Consider the following 22,833-nt stretch of genomic DNA (forward strand, 5'->3'; position numbering starts at 1 on the left):
GAACCAAGAATATTCCAGGAGTGAGGGCATAATCTAGAAAATGCACTGGCTAGATTTTATTTTGAATTATCATGTTACATGGGTGTAGCAGCTGAAGAAGTGGTAGTTCACTCTAAATAAATACACAACACCAATTCATCTTATTTTTTATTTCAAGTGATTTAATATAGATTTGTACCTTTGTACTGTGTACAAAACTTCTCCACATACACACAAAGAAAATAGCACATTTACAGACCATGAGTGTTATACAAATCTAGTAATTCAAATGTTAGTTTCTTGTAGAAAGAATGAAATGTGTTGGAAAAGAAAACATAAAATACAAAATTTATGTGAGCAAGCTTTGTCAGATTGGTTAGTTGAATTGGAATGAAGAAAAAAAGTAAACAAAAATGAGTTTTCAAGTTCACACCCATTTGAAACTATCCGGAAACTATCCTACGGTTATATTCATGATGGAAAATAAGACAAAAAATTGAGGTAAAAGATAGCACTGTCTTTGACCTGTGATAATAATAATAATATTACTGACTTCATCAGTTTTCTAGCCCTGCATTTGACAGTCGATAATACTACACTTCCATCTAACATACAAATAAAGCAGTGCGATTTCTCCCTTTATGATTTCAACAGTCATAACTGTCCCTTGATACACATAGATGTTCAGGTCTCATTCAAGAGTCATTAAACATGGCTAGAATCAATATAAAAAGTAGATATTAATGTGCGAATAAATTCTGTAAACGCATGTAATTTAGCATAAATATATTAAGTTTCATTAATGGCTCTTATGTTAACCAAGCACCTTTTTGTTACATATAGCCTACATAAGTCATCGTCCCAGAGCATCAATCAAATATAAAAGTGCTACTCGTGCTCGTTACTTACTTGCCCTCTACCCTAAATGGCTTTACTTTTAAACATTTAATACCCTAAACTCCATACTGTAACAGAAATGGTTTAGCATCATAAATTGAATAGGCCTACATGATAGCAAAAGAGACCCTAAATGTTGATACGACCGAAAATGGACCCCTAATTGGCACAAACCTCGGTGCCACTGTGTGCTCAACATAAGGCCCCTTTTTTTGCCATTTTGATTGATGCCGATGCATAGCACTTTTATATTCGGGTGGCCCCCGGGGTCATCATATCCCCGACATTTTTTTTCTTACATTTTTTTCTTCTATGGAATATTATCATCATGGATTTGGTGTACTGGTGGCTATTTGTCCAGTCTGTAGATCAATATCTTGTACAAATTATAAATGAGTTGACGTCATTGCCTGGCAGTATGCGCATGCAGCATCACAATTTCCATTGTTTTTTGCCTGACAGTATGCGCACACGTCATATTTTGTTTAGGGCCCATGCTTTAAAAACTTCCGCCATATCACAATAAGGCTATTGAACAGTGTAGTGGTTGTATGCAGTTCGCTCAAGCATATCAGTAAGCCAGTCCCTTGCCTTTGTTAATAAACATTGAAGTCAACTCATCTGTAGAACAAGGCTCAGAAGGCACAATCAATTTATAGAATTGCCTCTGCATCATCATCCACTGTCAAGTCATATAAAGGTGATTCCTGTGATCCAATTTATGAATTGTAAACACACACCCAGGTTTAAACTGGCACCCTCAATTACATGTGCACAAATTCCTGATTGGCTGTTCCATTTTTTGGCCCCACAACAATGCGTGTCTGGGCCTTATGTTGTCCAAAATCCACAACAATATATTATTGAATAATATGATTGCATCATTTCCATGTTAATACAATCCTTGTATTTATTTACTGTACAGCTAATCATAAAATATGTAACCCTGATAGGAATTATGATATTACATACAAGTTTGGATTGTTTTATACAAAATAGCAAAAGAATATGTACACTTTACAAAATCTAACCTTCACTGGGTAATTTCTAAATCAAGTATACTGTGCACAAAATTATCTTTACACAAAAGCAAAAGTGATTTTTATTGACACAAACACTAAATTTCCAAATAAAGTGGTCAATAAGTGTTGAATTTTGAACTGCATAGTTTTATACCACATTCGGCACAATATGACTTAAATTCCCCGAGTTTTACCAAGTTTGAATGAAAAAGAGCATAAAATCTACAGATTTTCCCTTGAAAAACACAAATTATGAACACATTGCAGCGAGCATTAATGTAGCGAGCCTATTACAAAAGGCAGCGGAAATTAGGTCGCATGCTGCCATGAGGTATCAAAAGAAGCAGAAATTCTCAATTTATCAACTACTTTATTCTGTTACTTAGGTTTAGTGTCATTAAGATAGTGTCTTTAAAAAACCTCTTGTGTAAAGATACTCTTTGCATGGAGTATAGTATGTTTAGTACCAGTATCATCATAACCCACAGCAGCTGAAAGGAGTATCCCATCATGCATTGCAGTATATCTGCATGCTCCATAACAAATGTATACAAAATATAAACAAGAGCCACTTAGATATTGAGAGCTATGGATAGTTTTGCCATACTTCTGGGGTCATGCTTTTTCAAACAAAAGTTTAAGCTCCCCTGATTTAAGTGAGTAAATGAAAGTTGAAGTGAGGGATTCTGTGTACATTTTCTATGACAAATTTAGTTTTATTATGGTACCGCAAAGCATAATCGGATACTCCCTTTAGCTGCTGTGATCATAACCCTACATTCAAACATTCAAATGTAACTTTGTCATTTGATATTATCACTAATAAAACCCAACCCCAAAATATTTAACCCTAATCAGCACCTTATAGCCTATTTGTCAATTGGATACAAATGTCAGTTTCCATATTGGAATTGGTATCTTATTCTACACTTATGTTTACATTCTCAACATTATCAGGATAAACCAACCTGAAGAATAATGTACAAGTTATCATCAGCCCAGTAGAGAATATTGGCCACGTAATTATGGAATGAATCGGTATTAATATAATGGTTGAACAAAGGCTCATATACTTTGTACAGTAAAGTGGAAGATCAAATTTACAAGTAAGTTTTAATAATACATAGTTTAAAGAGATAGTGATATGCTAATATGTGACATAATCAAGGGAATGAGTCGCATGTCGCCCCTGGTCGAAAATGAGTTTTACATAGGTTTCTTAAGAGTACATTGAGAGCTTTCAGAAACTGAAAACCCCATGTTGATACGACTTTTCTCTGCAAAGTTACATCAATTTATCAATGGCGGAAAACAATATAAAACAAAAGAATTTTAACACTTTCTTTGCCAATATCTCAAAATCAATATTAGCGACATTCGACTCATTCCCCTTGTTCGTGTTACATATATATCTTATGCTTTGCCCTTTCAAATTCCTATATATATCATGGCAAAATAATCATTGCAGAATAGAGCTGCAAAGTGTAAAATATAATATTAGGAAATCACCATCTGATGAATTAGATTTCATTTAAAGTTTCAGTCCCCAAGATGAACTTAAGTTTTATCTAACAATCATAACGAAAATATAGGAATATCTGTTGATTTCTATATCCTACTCCCTACATATTGCCCATTACAAAATGAAAAATTAGCTGACAAGGCTATTTTGAAAAGGAGTTTCTTTTCTTTTGTACTTTTACTTAAAACACATGTGACTTGTTCTCACAGGAGCATTAAGTTGACAAAATTACTTTCTGAGATATTTTATATTTGAAATCTTTATTTTATAAGCTTTAAAAGCATACCAATCATGTCAGCTTTAAAAGCATACCAATCATGTTAGAATTGCTCCTTGCTTTGGCTTTCAAAAAATCCTCTGTAATTTCTTTTGTTTTCGCTCGGTGTTGTCTAAAGTGTCCTGGAGACTTAACTCATTTTTTGGGAGCAGGTAACATATAATTATTCTATTCTTCAACTTAAAATTATATAACCGTTTTCCCAATGTTGAAGGATGTTTAAGCACAGAGTAACTATATTGGGCCATTCCAGTTGAAATCCATTCAAATGGATCAGTGACTTCATTTGAAATCTACATCACCTGTGTAGGAGATTAAGTGCATTTCTTCCATAGGAGTGTATGGATTTCAACTGTAATAGCCGATTTCTGATGGACATGGATAACAGTATCCATGGCAAAATCTTTTGTTGATGTTCATTTTCAACACCGACATATTCACATGCTCAACTTTGCAGTACACATCACAACATAATGAATACAAGAATTTCATACTACAAGTACACAATTCAAAAAAAAATTAACAGAAAACAAAACTGTGGCATGATACAAAATTTCAAAGTGATACTTCACATTTTTATCAATAATTGCAATTTCACACGTCCTTTCAATGCTGGAAAATACTGTAAGCTGTAAAGAACTTGCAACATTTACCTTTTTGTGCATTTTGTGTGAGTGAAATTAAAACAACATATTTATCAAGTTTATAGGCTTATAAGACAAACAGCAAATTTTCAATAGTAACCCAAAATATTTTGCACTTCAGTAAAAATCATCACTTTGATAGATATAACATGATGAAGGGCTGATTTATTCGCATAAACCTTTTGTGTATTTGTTCTGATAAAATCTTTCATACAGATATTTGGTTTCTCTATTTACAGATCGAAGTTGCTTTTGTGCTAAGGAATCACAAAGATTATTTAAATGTGATGAAATTGCGGCTATTTGCAATGCTTACATATCCCACATAGAAATCCATGAAGCATATGGCTCTTTTTTCACCTTGGTAAATGGTCCATGTATAAATTATGTAATTCATGATTGCATATAAACATTGATGCTATACGCTGGCGAAATGGTATAGCAATAGGTGAAAACAATTTTTGAATATACCATGCTGCTCTGGTACGTTCACATGGTACCTCTTCATTGAACCATATCATGCTGATCACTCACACCTGTAAGATTATTATCTTTGAAAGACCGGTATTGTATTCAATCTATGATTGCAGACATACATAGGTGATGAGTGCAACATGCTTGTAGTGCAGCGCAATATATTCAAATTGTTTTCACTTATTGCTATGGTAGTTAATCCGATTTATTACGTCACTTCAGCAGCGTATTAGAGAGTATGTTTGATACTGTAAATGAACATTTCATACAACCAATTTCAACCGGTTCCTCATTTTCAAATACATGATTTGGAGGTTCAACCGCAGGAATTAAAACCAGAGAACCAAAACTCGACTGCCATCTTGATATGCATACGCAGGAGGAAAACTTAGGGGTATTTGTGATTTGCTCAAAATGCTACCAAAACTAATTGTGCATGTTTGCGATACTTGTACAAGACATGTTTCATGGTGTGACACAGTGACTGCATCTAAGGAGAAACACAATGCGTTATAGTCTGAATATCATGCAGAATTGTTTTTGTTCGTTTCCACGTAGCATCGGCAGAGACCCAAACACACCCTATTTTCCCCATAACTGACCACGCTAGTGTACGTGGTGGGATAGGGAGTCCTTGTTCTCTGGTTTTAATTTTGACCGTTTAACAGATTTATCTATAAGCCTAGAAATATAGCTACAGTATTTCCATATTAAAACTGTGTCATAGCATTTCACTTATACAGGCCTTCAAAAGTCCACATTACAGTCCAACTTCTTTGAATCCCGCCATGATGGGATTTCCTATGAAGATCATACAACTAGATGACAGTGAGATATGTATAAGAGAGATGCGAAAAGATGTTGGACTGTACCTCTTTAAACCTATCCTGTTAAATCATACAATGATTGCACTACTCACAAGCTGCTCTGTGGAGGTTGATTCAGTAATTTAATCCGAATTCATTGCATCACTTTTATGTCGTAAAACATGTCTCACGCACCATTTTTAAATAAAAGTGTATATTGCAAGGTGGTATCCAGAATCACTAAGGTATATGAGGCATATGACAGGTGTGTAGTCTTGTTGTTGGGTTTGTTTTGTAACCATGCCAACCAACCATTGGGTTCTACTGATGGTATTCTCAGTGGCGACGCCACGGGGGAGGGGAGGATGAAGAGGGGCAAATGTTAGAACTCTTGCCTCCCCAGTAAAATCTCAAAATTACAAAGAGTGTCTACTTTTTGCGGCAATTTTGCGTACAATTTGTTGATTTTGTTCTTCTTCAATTCACTTTCCAATGCATACTCTGCCATAGTCTTGGGCTGATCTATAGTTTGATGTTTATGGTGGAAAATAAACTTAATATGAAATTGAAAATTCAACACTGATTTTATAGTTTAATTCATTTTTAATTATCTTCATTTCATTGGTCTTACAAACTAGGATTGTGGTTAATGAACTGTATGTGTGCTATTAATTCAATTAATGGCAATTCTGTTTAGTCAAAATACACATATATTAATACAAATATTAATATATTTGTTGTTGGTATATATACAGGTCTTTAAGTTTGATTTTAAACTTTGAATGCAGAAATGGTAATAATGTGTTATAACTCTCTTATAACTTATAACACTTCATAAAAAGAGGTATCTTTTGATATTCGTAAATATAACATTCGAGTCGATGAAAGTCTGAAGTTTCAGACATTTCAATTGATTCGATTTGAAGGCCAAACAGGGAGCCAAACTTCATTCTGTATCAAGTGAGTAACCATGGTGCTCAATACCAGTGCCGCCGACAAGGTGGGTTAAGGAGGTGTGTTACCCTGGGGTCCCATAAAAAATAAAGAAAGCATACCTTAATGGGCCAATAAAAGCAAAGAAGAGTTACCTCAAGGGCCCACAAAAAGGGGGCCCATGCGTTCATTTACCCCCACGCCCATAATGCCTCTCGGCGGCAATGCCCAATACAGTAACTAGGAAATGAAAATCAAGTCCTCTCTATATAGTGCTTTATGATAAGTACAGTTGGTGACATCCCTGCAAATTTCATCGGGCAGCTTCTGTACCATTTACACTGTGAGTAGACTACTGTAATGTGACAGTGACGTAATTGTGCATTATATTGGGCGCATGCACTGACTGCACTTGGTCAAAAGCACTAGAACTAGATCTTGGTGTAGATACACTATGACTACAGTTTACCATATACGTAGCATGTATGCAAACTGCACATTTTTGTGTATTGTGAGAATAGCACACACTTTATAAATAAGCCCCAGCCTAAGTTGTATGATGCACACATTAGCAAAGAACCACATAATTTGCACCTATTTAATATGCAGTGTTCAAATTATTGTGGTAATCCATAAAGAGCCTGACTATGATCCTGTTTCTGCTAGAAAATGGCGGATGAATGGACGGATGGCTTGGTTTAAAACTGGTCATCCCATCCAGATGTTTCATCTGGTGGTACCTCACTGTCTTTGGGGTAACTGTCAAAGTTACTGAAATCCATGAAATCGCGCACCTGCAAGAAAGAATTAATAGTGGAAAACAAAAGGTAAGATTAGCCTTAGTTGCAATCAGGAAAAATATTATTAAAGCATTTTCCACCCTGATGTGGTGGTGACATCAGTGCGCATTTTATTGGCGCAGCTACAAATTGCTAGTGTTCGCTCAAAGCGCTGGCATGCACATGCTTAAACATGTCGCATAGATGCGCACGCAAAACAGCTGCCTCAACGCTTTGACGTCACTACATCAAGGTGGAAAATGCTTTAGTTACCCCCTTTTTGTTCACGAAATACGGGAAAATATCTACAGTCTGGTGCCGTATTCCATGCTGCTGAAGGCTGAATGGAATACGACGCCACACCATTGATATTTTTCCATATTTCGTGAGAACAAACAGGGGTAATAATTTAATCCTTTAGTGATCATGAACATGAATATATTCTGTTATCTTCCAACTTGTTCGTCACTTTTACTGAAGGAATTTAGTTTGATTATCTTACTAAAAAGTAGACCAGTTTCTTCCTTGCTTTTTAACAGTGCAGCTATGCTGCGCGGGATAAGTATACACATGAGTTAGGATACAGCGCGATGGTCATATTACGCAGAGAAGCACGTGTAAGGACTACACAGGTAATATGGGAAATATTACATGCCTGTATATTAATGTGGAGTAAGCAGGTAATATAGATTTTATCCAAGTGGTGATTGACCAATGAAATTGCGGAATTTGTGTCAATGAAAGAATAACTCTTGATGTAAGAGAGATCTGAATTGCACAGAATGGATTACACATACATACTATGCAATACATGTACCACAGATATTTTCTGCAAAACACCCGGAATGCATCTCTTGCTATGATATATCATTTTTATAAGCGACATAATTTTATAATTATGAACTGAAATCTATTTGATTTATTCTAAAACTTAACATATATAGCTGCTGATTGAGGATGATAATCTAAGTTGATAAGATATCTTTATTGCCAATGCAAATTGTGTATAAAAACATAATTTGGAGGGAAAAATTAAACTCCATCATATTTTTGTGTGTCGTAAGTGCCCTCTACCAAGATTTTGTCCCTTTGGACCAACCAGCTGGGATTTTCTGATCAGGAACAGAAAATGGTTTATCCCTGCCATTTCTTCCAAACCTGTTCTGGACAGATTAAATTATTTTAGCACCAAATTTGTTGTTATTTATTTCAGTTTCATGTATATTAGCTCACCTTGGGTTGAATTGGTGGTACGATAGTTTGACATCTCAGGCCTTGCCAGTCAAAACCCTGGAACCACCTGAAATAAACATGTAATCAAGATTAGTGTCAGGGATAGTCAAGCCATTTATATGGAGAGAGGGAGAAAAATCTGCACAAAACCCTTTGCATGATTATTTTTTTGTCATTTTAGCATCCTTGCCTAATCAGTGACAACTTTGACAATGATCATTTCTTTCACTTTATTCCACATATGCCGAGAAAGTCTCAGTTACAAAACAACATTTTTTTCATATTTTCATCTTGATGCTGCTGATTCTGTTCTGGTATCTTTCTTTGATTGCTCCCAGGCTTTGGGCTATTCCATCTATACACCCCAATGGAAGATGTGACTTTAATCTTCCACACATGGTGTTTGAATTCATTTGGGAATACCTGAATGGGTGACTCCATTTGAAATCTACACATCCGTGTGGGAGATTAAGGTCATGTCTTCTACAAGGGGTGTGTGGATTTAAACTGGAACAGCCACTTCTTGACATGGCCCCTGCCAGCCCATTATTGCAGAGCTGGTGGTGTTAGGACCCCAAAATTGTCAAAATTGGGCTGATTTTGCATGATTTGCATATGGAGGGGGCTCCTAAAACACTTCTGGATCTGCTACTATTAGTAACCATCCCACCTACCCACTCTACCGTTACCAGAAGCCAGCCCAAACTTACTTGTGCCTCTTGATACCATTGATACCAGCTTTTTGGTATCCAAGACGCTCTGAGGTATTATCTTTGCATAACTTCTTGATGAGACTATGTGCATGTTTGGAGATCTTCTTGGGGAATTCCACAATATCAATCCCCTTCAGGATGATGTTGTAAGTCCTCATTGGATCGGAGGCAGTGAACGGCGGGCTGGTGACGAAAAAAGTTAACAGATCTTTATAAGCATACCCTTCATGTGATTATTATATCAACTCTAATACTCAAGTATCAACTGGAGCAAGGTGGCTAAGCGAAAAAGCTTGGACTCATATAATTGAAGACCCCATTAAAAAACCAGTTTGCGTATGATGTACTGTCAACCAGACCAAAATTGCTGTACTGCGCAGGTCAGCATACCAATCACACCGCATTTGCCTTGACGTCAGACTCAACTAGTCTTTTTAATTTTGTCTTCAATTATAATTGGAATGTTACCAACAAGTTCAAGCCCCAGCGACGCCATTGTGCTTTGCCCTTGCGTAAAGCACTTTATCTTAAGTATTCCTCTCCTCCCAGGTGTATAAATAGGTACCGGCATTCTTAAATGCTGGGAAGGCAACAGACTCACTGTGGAGGATGTGTGGTGATCCCCCATGGCAACATTTCACAGGAGTCTGGCCTAATCGCTAAAAAAAAAAAGAGAGATGGGCACTCCCGTCCTGTAAAAAATGCAGGTTTGACTCCTTTACCTAGTACTTCTATTTATTTTCACTTTCCTTTGACCCATTGGTGTAGCTATTATGTATTCTTCCGAGAGCTTAACCAAGAAAGGTTTTGGATTTTAAACATGATATTAGTTCTCCTTCTCCAGACCATGTACTACAGTTTAAGAATACAAGTGTCCTTAATACAAACATTTTAGAGCTTGCTGACATTTCACCATATTAACAGACTTTTAAAAATGATTTTGTCATCTGACGCCTCTGACAGGATTCCTAAAATATTTCTTTGGGAGATAAGCTACTTACTTTCCAGTGAGGAGCTCAAAGATGAGTATACCAAGTGACCAATAATCAGCTGAAAGGTCATGACCTTTACCAAGGATGATTTCTGGGGCAACATACTCGGGTGTACCACAGAATGTCCAGGTCTTGCGACCAAAGCCAATCTTTTTGGCAAAACCGAAGTCAACCTGATGGAGAATATACAGAATAATAAAGAAGCTGTTAGCCTGATATGTAATTATGTCACTGTAAAATAATAGTAGCACTATTACTTTATTAGTACTGTAGTTTACTGATCTTTATGAACCTTTTCAGTAGCTGATTGAAAATCATCGGAAATTTGCTCAAAACCTTTTCAGTTGCCGATTGAAAATCTTCGGAAATCAGCTTAAAACCTTTTCAGTTGCTGATTGAAAATCTTCGGAAACTAGCTTAAAACCTTTTCAGTAGCTGATTGAAAAATCTTTGGAAATCAGTTTAAAACCTTTTCAGTAGCTGATTGAAAATCTAAGGAAAGATGTTGTGAGCAAAAAATAAAAGCTAAAAAAACCACCACAATCAATCACACACTAGCAACACCATATGATGTGGTACAATGGTTCACACCAATCAGGTACTGTGTTACTCTTACTCTCAAATCACCAGATCTTGATTGGCTGGATATGATTTGATGGTGCACACATGATCTGTGTTTTACTTTAAAAAGTCTATTGCAAAGACTATCAAATCAGGTGGATAATTTAATAGCAAAATAACAGTTAAAGTTAAAGTTTGGCAACATTGCTAAAAGTTAATTTCCTATATTCTATATGCATCCTTCCACATTTCACAAAAAGACAGCTATGTCAGAATGATTTAACAGCTGCTATGTCCATATATAGGAACAATAATTATGCAACCTTGACGTGGATAACTGTTTAGGCGTATATGATATGTCTTAGCTGTATAAATGTATAAATATCACTTAGTGTCAGCTATGTTCCTTAAAACATGATAAATAACATGTCAAAAATAACATTGGTCATTTTGATTTGATTTGGTTTTACATTATAGGTGCCTATTCATGCAGACATTCATGTGTAGGTAGAATTCATACAGCCTTGAGACAGGTCTGAGACATATTTATCTTAATAAATGTAGCTTGTGTTGTTTAAAACACAATTTAATAATTTGTAGGTGTCTGTTTTCCTGTAGACAACCATGATACATTAACTGACAATGGGTAAAATTATTATTGAAATGTCTAGTCCATTAAATTCTGTCTTTCAAGTGGGCTTTCAGGAGCAACGACCATGATCTGGACATCTACATTTAACTGATTGCAAAGGGTTCTGTTTGCTGTTTAAAAGAATTCCAACACATGTCTGTACCGTTATGCGGCCAAAGCACAAAAATGAAAGTTCAAAGATTGCAAGCAACTTAAAAATGCAAGTATTTTTGCCCCATCTGGTTCTTTCATTTGAAGAGGGAAACCTCTATAACCACTAACTTGTAGTTGCCCAGTTCATTTGATTATGACTTGCATTTGATTCTTCATTCTTTAAATTGTTCATTTAGAAATTATTAGTTTGAATTGATGCATGTCATTAAAATCCTGTTGCAAACTCTCAACCAAAACTAATGCTGACTTTACATTCAGTCACTGAGCAACACAAAAATAATTTTCCAGTCAATTTATAAAGCAACAACAAAAGTCACTCTCCCTACTTGGCCAGAAATTAATCTCCTGCCACTTATAGCAACTTAACCTCATGAGAGCTACCTGCCGATTGGCCAAAAAGAAGTTTTCATTATCAATTGGCCCAATCAGCAATTTTGTCAGAATAATTTCACCACGCAAAACAATTGGGGTAAATTATTTGCAAAGCTCCTTTCTAATTGGTGATTAAAGTGAAGATACCATGTAATTGACCAATCAGAAGCAATGTTAGATCAGTAGGTAGTTCTCATGGGGTTAAAATTGCTGAATGAAAGTTAAGCTTTACACTTACCAATTTGACATAACCACTGTTGTCTAGTAGTAAATTCTCTGGCTTCAAATCTCTGTACACAATGCCTTTACTATGGAGATATGAGAAGGCTTCTACCACACACGCAACACAAAAACGGGTTGTATTCTCATCAAAAGAACCCCTGGATGTATAGAGAAGAAAAAAGACTTTTGTTACTATGGAGATATGAGAAGGCTTCTACGACACACGCAACACAAAAACGGGTTGTATTCTCATCAAAGGAACCCCTGGATGTATAGAGAAAAAAAAAGACTTTTGTTACTATGGAGATATGAGAAGGCTTCTACCACACACGCAACACAAAAACGGGTAGTATTCTCATCAAAGGAACCCCTGGATGTATAGAAAAGAAAAGAGACTTGTTTCAATGAAAACAATGACATTTGTGACATGATCAAGGGGAATGAGTCAGATGTCGCTAATATTGTTTCTGAGATATTGGCAAAAACAGTGTTCAAATTCTTTTGTTTTATATTGTTTTCAGCCATTGATAAATTGTTCATAACTCAGTAGCCAGATGTCTGATTTTGATGGGGTTTGCATCAAAATGTAGCATTTGTAAACTGCCAGAAAAAACACTTCAAATTGAAAATTGCCGACATGCGACTCATTCCCCTTGATCATGTCACATTTTGTTTGTTAATGTTGCATTTTGTTTGACCTTGCTTCCAATATATCATGAAACACATACAAATATTGTAGATTTCGAATTACCATTGAATGGTCAAACTGTTGTGCTTGATTAAAAAATAATGATACATGAACTTCAATGAGGCAGCTATTAAGTCTCATCCTGTAGTCATATATGATGAATCGATTTCCACACTTTTTCATTAACCATTGCTCTTATTGTTATCACTTGTCAAAATATCAATAGAATCAAAGTTCACAATTTCGGTCAGATTATGGAAGCATTAATCATCTTTTTAATTTTCTCATGACTTTCTCATCAATTGCTAAGAAACCTGATATGACCAGCTCTGCTTATCATCATGCAATTTATCAAATATACAGGGTGGCTCAAAAATAGATGAAACAAAATTAACTTGATATTTTAATCTTTCCAAATTTTGGCACATACATTATCTCGTTTCAACATCTATTCATTTAACTGAATTGATCAAATCAATTCATAAACCCAGAGCTGACAACAAAGCTAGCCCTAGGGCTTTGTTGTGTTTGTATGTCAACAGCGCAATTTTGCTATAATGTGTTATTTACCATATTAAATCCCCATAACATGCTCAATCTGAGGTTATTGACATTAAGTGTTGACACTACGCTTTATTCCATACAGTATGCGTATTGTCATAGATGTTGTTGTATGCATTGTAATGTACAAAAAGTAGCCTGGGTTCGGAACAGTAACCTTAGATCGTGCAGTCTATAAATCCCCATGGAACTCCATGTTAAACACCCAAAATAGCCTTTTTTCACTTCAACTTGTTATTTCAGCTTAAAATGGACAGAAACCATTCCTGATAGTTATTACTAATATTATTTCATAATTTTTAATAAAGAATAACAAAATTAAAATTTGACGGAAATCGTTCATTATGGCTTTGATCAACTGATGAGGAAGCAGACATTGATACAAACCAAACCAGCTGTGTTTATCAACACACACATGACGCAATATACAACAAAATATACAGAATAATATAGACATAAATATATACCATTTTAGTCATCAATATTAGTCTCTAAGGAGATTACACATGTGATGAGAGGCTAACTCTTAATTTGAAATGCCATTTTATATTAATACATAAAGATAATTGTTTTCTTGTTTTTTGTTATTGTTTTATTGACAAGGACATGCCACTAGGGGAAGATTGGACTAGGCAGTGGCCAACTTGCGATAATTAACAGACCACAAGTTGGACAAGATTATGACTAAAGCATCACTCAGAGTTTCCTCTGAGGTATCATACAAGGGTGGTCTATTAGCAGGACCGTGGGGGTGTCCTCGGAACAAGGTATAACTTTGTCACACAAACACACCCCACCCCCATACTTGTAAACACCCACAACCGATAGAACCAGGGACACACACATGTAATGTTTTACTATCTAACCACGCCACACTTTGAATAATCACCATGCAACTGGCGACCTTCCTATACCCCGTAACTACGGACTCATGTTTATATGCTTTAATGTGCAATTTCAGCCAACCTTGACCCGTCCTGGTAATCGGGGACATCCGCAGTTCCTGTGTGTCTCCGTTTCCACAGTGGCTTTTAATGTGTATGTCCCCGGTTGGTGGGCGGTTACAAATACCTACACACACACCCCCACAGACACCCTACCAAACTCACCTGTCTCTCAGTATGGTCCATAACTCCCCACCAAGGCACACTTCCATCAGCATGTATACATACTTGTTGTCTTTGAAAGTCCGATGCAGCCTGAAAATGTATCAATAACAAATATTTTATTGCACAGAATCTTTTTTATCTTCATGTATTTTTATTATCAAAACAAAGAAATCACATAGAAATCACAAGAAATCACATGGAAAAAGCAAAAAAAAAAAAAAAAAACAGCATACAAAAATAGATTACAGTGCTACATTTATTGCACAGAATCTGGTGAAGCAACATGGAAAGTATGTTACTTGATGTATAGAGTGTATAAAAATTATGATTTTCAAAAATAAATGTTAAAAAAGTTCTGAACAACGTTCTGGATTTTCTAAATGTGGAATGTGCAGTACTTTCCATATGATCATAAAACATATAACACCCCCTTTTCACCCATATTTTAGATCACAATTACTCTTTTGTGATACCCACAACAAACATGTTTTTCCAAATAAACAACAACAATAAGTATCAGGAATACAAAATTTGCAATAAATTCCAAAAACATTGAACTTTGCAGTGGTATTATCTTGGTTGAGACCACTGTGGATTACTCTGACAGTGTCAATTTATCTTTTAGGCCATTATAAGGAGACTACAAATCCAGCAGAGGAACTGGACCTAGACTGCATGAAGCTCATAATACAGGGCAGGACTCAATTGGCACTTGGCCATTTATATTGGCGATTCACCCTTTGCTTGGATCCACCATTTTGCTATCAAAGGAAAATTCTCCTTACAATTGCATGTGCAAAAAAAGTATTCTTGTTTTTTGCGCTTTTCTAGCAATACACTTTGCAAGGTTTTGGAGTTACTTTTATTGAATACGCATGTAAACACATTTTTCAAGTTTTTATTTTGGAGTAAGCGGTATGTAACAACCAAACAACCTTTTTTAGCCTTGTGAAGTCCTTCCTAAGTCCTTTGCTAAGAGATACATCAAAGTTAAATCATCAATAAACATTTCCACAAGTCACCAGGATGATGACAAATCCAAGCAATTCACAGTAATCCATCCATCACTCCCACTAATTACCATGACAACCCTACCATGTGTCAATCATATCCTCGCATGCAATTACTAATTGTTTCCGACCCATAAACAGTAACCTTGCATTTTTAAGACAAGCAGCTTATATTGTATTCAACCTTTCCCTCAAAATATCTGTATTGTCATTGTTGATATTTGTTATTCTTTCCAATACTATTTGACAGTTACTTTGTCTATAATGATCTTATGTACACACAGATGATATGGTAGTTTAATTAGTACATAAGAGGTAAAAATCAATTGCTTTTTTTATATTTTTATGTCAGCGGCAGCACCAGGTTTTGTTTTTCAGGGATGGGGGGGGGATGGAGGGGCAAAGTGGAATGGGAGTCACAAATGCCTAATATTTGCCCAAAATAGTGTAATTTTCAGTGATTTTTTTTCTAGATAGAACCCCAGCCCTGAACACCCACTGGTCTCCCTAAAACAAAAGTAAACCACCAATTTTATGCATGCAGCTTTGGTAAGTGCAGCACACACAAAGGCAGGCAGCACTGTCTATTCCATTGCTGTTCAGTATCTGCTGTAATTAGCAGCACACACAAAGGCAGGCAGCACTGTCTATTCCATTGCTGTTCAGTATCTGCTGTAGTTAGCAGTCAAGTTAGCTCAATCGATAAGGCGTTCGACTATGGTGCGAGAGGTTGCGAGTTCGAACCCTGGTGGTGCCTAGTATGCTCTCGTGGAAAAATTGAGTTAGCTTGAAATTCCCTTGGACAAGGAACTCACTGCTAATTTGTCTCGTTGTAACCCGTACGAAACTCGGGGAGCTGATCCTGGTTGCGATGGTTATTTGTGGAATGTCTAGGGTGTGCGCTCTTGAAGCAGCAAAGCCCCTGAATTGTTGTTTAATGGTTTATGGAATGATGTGGGGCCATAGTGGTCAGCGACAACCTGTAAAGTGTGCTGAGGCTTGTGGATCAACGTCTAGGCGTTGTGCCTGTGCGTAGCGCACTATAAATCACTGCGCTTTTTTTTTTTTTTTTTTAATTAGTTAGGCCTGCCTTCAGTTACAACTGTACTTTTGATTTACAGGAACAAAATAATTAACCAGGAGAGTGCAAGAAAGTAATGAAACACAAAGACTCTGACAATTCTCTTGCTCTCTGCTCACAAAATATCATAATATGTGATACGATCTGGTCCATGGGGGCCAAAGGAGGCATATTTGAAAATTGAGTTACTGTAATTATTGCATTACACATATGCTGAAAACACCAAAGGTCTAGCATACTTGGTTCTAAAGTTATGAAGTTTTTTGATGTCTATTTTCTTATGTATTTTTTTTTATCTCAGTTTCAAATGTGCTGCCTTTGGCCCCCATGGACCAGATTGTGTCACATATTAGGTACCCATTGTAACCGAAGAGATATACCAAAGACTATCAGATCAAAATATCAGTTTGTCACTTCGGGAAGGCAAATAGTGTACCTCTGGCATTTATCAGCTGAATTTTGAAATAGAATGATAGTTGATGTATATAAAGCTTGAGAGTTATAAAACAAACACTTTCACTCAAAGTTAAGGGCACACAGAGGCACACTTTTTTGCCCTCCACAAGCAACACACAAACATGGCGGAGTTCATTTGCATGCTCTTCATTTCTACCTCCATGATTGGTAGCTATTCTTCCAGATTCATAACACATCTTGACCAGTGGCATATTAACACAACTACAACTATAATGCCCGTGAATATGGAAAACAACATCTGAAACTTCAGAATATTTTCTGTATTAACAACTCAATTTTGCTCAATCCTTTTTACACAGGAAGTTGTCATTCTCATGGGATAGATTGTCAAGATTTTGAGGCTTATCAGTGGTCTTTATTCATTCCAATATGGGCCTCATCCAATGTACTGATATGCCCTGGGTGCTCCATACTACCTTAGGCTAAGTTACTGTAAAGTTGCCAATATGTTAACAATGTACGGACTTTTTCTTTTTGTAAAAATATTGTTTGAAGAGGGACAAGTATCTTAAAATGCATGATTTTTTGGGGTGGAGGGATTTGATTTCAAACATTGTATAGTTAAATATGAATTTGTGGACAAATGCACCTACCACATGTCCATTACTACTTGGGAACAGCGCAGTCAAACACACCTATGACAGAAATTAATTTGCTTGTACAGCATGACTTACTTGACAATAAATGGTGAATTGGAGTCCATCATGATCTTCTTCTCTGAGTAGATATGATCTATCTGTCTGGTCTCTACTATATGGTGTTTCTTCAGGCACTTAAGGGCATAACTCTTCTTGTCACCAGCAATTTGCACCTATTACAGAACAATATCAATCAATTAATCAATCAATTCTAATCATTCATTCTAATTTTTTATAAAGATAATTGAGAATAAATGATATGCAATCCAAAGAGCTGTCATTCCGAACACAACATTTTCTTTACCCGAGAGTCTGGTAACTTATTCTTGTGGACCTTTTTTATGTTTGCAAGAAAGAAATTATGTATTCAGAATATCAGACATTCGGAATAAGGAAACGTCAGAACAGTGCAGCTTGATGCTATACTGTAGCTACAATCAAAGAAATTAATGTTGGCACACTCTGGCATACTAAATGTAAATTGCCACCCCTCTCCCCCTGTTCAATGTTGATGAAATCACTTTTTCCATTGGGCTCTCCAGTCTCCCCAACATTGATTGAGGGGGAATGGGGGAGGGAAGGGGAAAGGAGAAGGTATGTACTTCTCATCAAACATAGGTATACTAATTTCACTGAATTATCAGAGCGGCAATGAAGAGTTCCAACATATTGTCAAGGTATATGCCAACTATTAATTTTGTTGATTGTAGCTACTTGTCTAAGTAATACTCTTTAAATGTACACTGAGTGGAGTGCAAAAAAAGAGTGAAAGCCTAAAGAAAATGTACTTTCTCTCATTTTAGAGTGTTTTTCACTCATAAACGGGTTGCCCTTTGTTCAACTCCTTGAAATAGTGGAAATTCACTCCTTTACATTTAGAAAGTAGATGGAACTGTGATACTCATTTCTATGAGGCGATGTTGCCTCTACAAGAGGAGATTCTGCTGACGATGACAGATACAGAAACAGATGAAATTTCCACGGAAACAATTAATACTACCACGTATTTCAATATCTAAGTTTTCCCCAACATATGCTTGTATTTGGGTGAATGTGTTTCTGCATTCATTTGGCACTTACCAATTCAACTCTACCAAAGCCACCCATACCAAGAGTAGCAACTATGTCGAGATCATCCAGTTTGAGTCCACTGTACTCATTATCAAGGGTCTGAGAGAATGATCCTGGATCAGATACATTGCTTGTCCTGTACAATTATAAACAAGGAGATAAAACGAATTATTTAGTAATGAATTAACCAGGAACCCCTATCACAGTCAGTCTTCGAATTAATTTTTAAACGTTGGGGTACACTTTTGCACCCCATTTGGAAAGTTATGGTGCAATTTAATCTGACGTAGAGCAACTTGTAGTGCAGTCTACAATTTTAATAATCCAAACCTTGCCCCATTAATTCTACTTGTATTTTTTATTATTACCGGTTTTATTATTAGTGTATATTATTTGCCTTGTTTATGTGATGTGAGTGGGTGGGAGTGAGTGTGGTTGTTTGTCTGTCAAAAAAATTAAAAAAAACCTGGTTTTGGACATTTTTTTTTCTAGCTATGTGCAGCTACATGATGCCTTTAATATTGACGCCTTCATGTCTGTGATGGCTCATTGCATATTCAAATTGGGACTTACCACTTCTATTAGCTACTTGCACGGTTCCGCCATTATGCACTATGTGCGGGGAGAGCCTCGAACTGGCAGCATACATGAAAGGAAGAATTATGTAACCTTACACAGAACGTTATGACTAGTTCAATTCCCATTCATGTATGCTGCCAGTTCGAGGCTCTCCCGCACATAGTGCATAATGGCGGAACCTGCAAGTAGCTTAATGGGGGCTGTGATGGCCTTTTTCATGTGTCTTACTAGCCAGGCATTTAGCTCTTGCATTGTCCTTTTGCCATAGGCTCACTGTTTTATCTGTCCTGGCTTCAGCTTTTGCAGCTATAGGCCTATATCACAGCACCTTTTACGAGTGGTGGGAATCAATTACATTTGTCATCATTGCAATCTATTTGAATGCTCTGCATATAATAGTTTCACTCTAATGTTGTTGTCATGTAGTTGAAATGAAGAAGGGGACTGGTGGTTATCTCGATGTATCTTTCTCCACCCACCAGTTCCAAGTACAGGGCAATAAAAACAGAAATACAAAAAAAAACTTGTAGTGCAGTCTCAGACAATTAACACAATAAAGTCAGTACAATGTGTATCGCAATTTTGCACCACACTTTTAAGTTGTATCGCAAGAGGCAAATTTTGGGGTGTAAGTGCTTCTTTCGAATGCTGGTCACAGAATACAGAAGGTTGCCAATAGTTTCAAGTTGTTAATTCATTCCAGCATCAGATCAATAAACATCCATTGACTTCATTAATAACCAATTTAAAAATCCTGTAGAATCACACCCCTTGTAACATACGACCTTAATGATTATATATTGAATGACCGTTCCATGCAGAAACATGCTCAAACCATGATGGAACCATGCTGGGGGAAAAACATGCTGGTCATTTGAAATGGTAGCAGAACAGGAATAGAGCAATGTAAAAAGACACTTGCAGCTATCAAGAGATTAAGTATCATTTTCCTTTAATTGAAATACAGAGTGAAGAAAGGTTTTGAAAAGGAAAAGTCAAACGCTAACAAATTAAGGAGAGAATGGCAAGAAATATTATATACCAAGTAATATTTTACAAAGAAATGCGAAAATGTCATAGATACAAAAGTAATACATTTCTATTGAGTTATGTTGAACTTTTGAAACATTTCATACATTCCCAGGTTTGTTCATATTTCAGAAGTTCAAATTGTTGAAAAATAGCTTAGGCAATAGAAAAAACCCTGTTCTGCAGGCATGACAGGCCTAAATTTTGCATTGTGGGGATTTAAAATAAAACTGGTTTGCCAAAAACGTACAATATTTTTATCAGTTTTTTCAAACTTTTGGGGTCATTAAGCCTCTTCCAGGAAAAATTCTAGTCAACTGACCCTACTTGACAAGTCTGTCCATCTGGCGAACAGGGTTTTTTCGTCACCATATAGATGAATGAGAAGAATTATATCCTAATTCTTCTGATTCGTGTACATGTCATTGTGTACCTAAACCTTCCATTCACACAAAAATATATGCATAGTTTGAAGAGTAAATTGATGGTTTAAGTTTGTTGTATTATTAAAGGAGCCACTTCCCATTTTTCCATCTTGTCAACATTTCTCATTGACCAATATGCAACAGTCAAGGAGATCTCTCAAAGGTGTATTAGTCAATTATTTTCATCCAAAGTTAAATCAATGCAAATTCATGAATATGGATTTAAGCACCATAACTATGAAAAGAAAAATTAAATTCCGGAGATAAGCAATGAAGAAAACTTAAAATATGCCTACTCCAAAGACACCATTCAGTAAATCACCTTATATTTGATACAGAAATATTATCATTCTAGGAGTCTGATACTATCACATAATACCCAGAAGCACAGAAATATAATCAATGACAATAACTGAATTGTGTCCTAGGAGTTGAAACTGTGCATGTGTAGTAATTTGTAAACTGTTTTCATTTTTCTTGCACACTTTTAATAGCAAAAATTTATTTCAAAAAATTCAAATTTTACAAAGACCATATATGATAATTGTCTCATTACTATGTTCCGGATGAAATGCATAATATTTCCATTACATTAAAAAAAAAATTTCAATACATTGTTCATGCATAATATTTTTGGTGCACAAATTACCACAAAACACAGCAGGCAGTGGCTCAGTAGCAAAGCAGAAAAACGATCTTGTGGAATGGGTTTTAAGCTAAGAGTTATGGGCTACAGAGATTATCATTTTCTAACCAACCCTCTACATTGAACTTTTTTCAGATTTATTTGAATTCCAAATCAAAAAGTATTGTGGCTGGTTTCCATCCACCGATTGTTCATTAGTCATATTCAACATTGGATAAACTGAATACAGTCATTCCTTGTACCAGGATTTGTAAATCCAAATAAAAATAAGGTTTGCGAGTCTGAACATCTGACACAATACAGCAATATTAGTCATTTGTTGCACATATCAATTTCTCTTATTGTGACGATTTCTGACAAAATGGGCTTACGGCTTCTCTTATACTTTGATGTCACAGACATGAAATACAAAAGAAGTCAATACTGTAACCGTATCTCAAAATCCATGCTAGCAACGAATGACTAATGTTGCAGTAACTCAATATGGGATCATTGTTTCAAACTAACAAACCTTCTAGCACAAATCTTTAAACAAATGGAAGCTTCAAATTCATGAGCAGCCCCTGCTCGTGACACTAAACCATATGAAATGACAGAAAATGTTTTAGTATTATATATATATAGTATTTGCTGGGATGGGATAGAAGAAGCATAGCATGCGAATGCGCCCTGCAACCAGAACCTGCAAAAAATATCTTTTTTATAGCATAGAAATCATAATAATACCTCATCAAGCAAAGCAATCAGATAATTAGTAAATAGAGTAGAGTTAACTAAATTTGTCAACAGGAGAAAGAGTTTCATTCTGTTAAATAAAATGCAACTACTTATAGCTAGATTTTCTAGATAATTTTTATACTTTACAGATGCAAATAGGAAACTAATTTAAACAACACAGCAATCAAGGGTGCAAATTTGGTAAAATAAATCAAAGAAATCAAAAACGAGAAAAACAGAGGAGGGGAAAACATAACCTAAACTTACACGTCAGAATCGGGTGTCTTCCCTCTAAGTTGAATTCTGAAATTTTAGCACAAAATGAACACCAGACAAAAACATTGTGAGGTGATTGGAGGTTGACATTATGGATAAATGAACACACATGTAGGACTATAATGTGAAGGAAATAAATAGTACCACATGTAGGACTACAAAACAGTGCCCCTGAAAATTCTACACTATAAAATACAACAGAGGGTTGGATTTCTTAAAACCAAGAACTCTCCAATTCTTTGGATTGAAATTAGTACTATTTTGTATGAAATATTTATTATAATTTCAAACAAAG

The 22,833-nt window shown here is 35.9% G+C and overlaps 1 protein-coding gene across 7 annotated transcripts in view; it reads right to left on the reverse strand.

The window, feature by feature from the left end:
* Window positions 1-6,391: 6,391 nt before the first annotated feature.
* The window catches only part of LOC140158510 (cGMP-dependent protein kinase 1-like), a 168,912-nt gene continuing 152,470 nt past the window's right edge, over window positions 6,392-22,833 (reverse strand). For 5 of the 7 annotated variants that reach the window (XM_072181619.1, XM_072181620.1, XM_072181625.1 and 2 more), the window contains 9 exons: window positions 22,530-22,565; window positions 18,876-19,002; window positions 17,832-17,968; window positions 14,590-14,679; window positions 12,248-12,389; window positions 10,281-10,444; window positions 9,277-9,462; window positions 8,567-8,633; window positions 6,392-7,348 (listed from right to left, as the gene is read on the reverse strand). In XM_072181619.1, the coding sequence (XP_072037720.1) occupies window positions 7,253-7,348; window positions 8,567-8,633; window positions 9,277-9,462; window positions 10,281-10,444; window positions 12,248-12,389; window positions 14,590-14,679; window positions 17,832-17,968; window positions 18,876-19,002; window positions 22,530-22,565 (1,045 nt within the window). In that variant the 3' untranslated portion in view covers window positions 6,392-7,252. The remainder of the gene's footprint in view (window positions 7,349-8,566; window positions 8,634-9,276; window positions 9,463-10,280; window positions 10,445-12,247; window positions 12,390-14,589; window positions 14,680-17,831; window positions 17,969-18,875; window positions 19,003-22,529; window positions 22,566-22,833) is intronic. The other 2 variants (XM_072181624.1, XM_072181622.1) reach the window with 1 other exon arrangement.

This window comes from Amphiura filiformis, chromosome 8 (assembly GCF_039555335.1).
Source record: "Amphiura filiformis chromosome 8, Afil_fr2py, whole genome shotgun sequence".
NCBI classification, from domain to species: Eukaryota; Metazoa; Echinodermata; class Ophiuroidea; order Amphilepidida; family Amphiuridae; genus Amphiura; species Amphiura filiformis.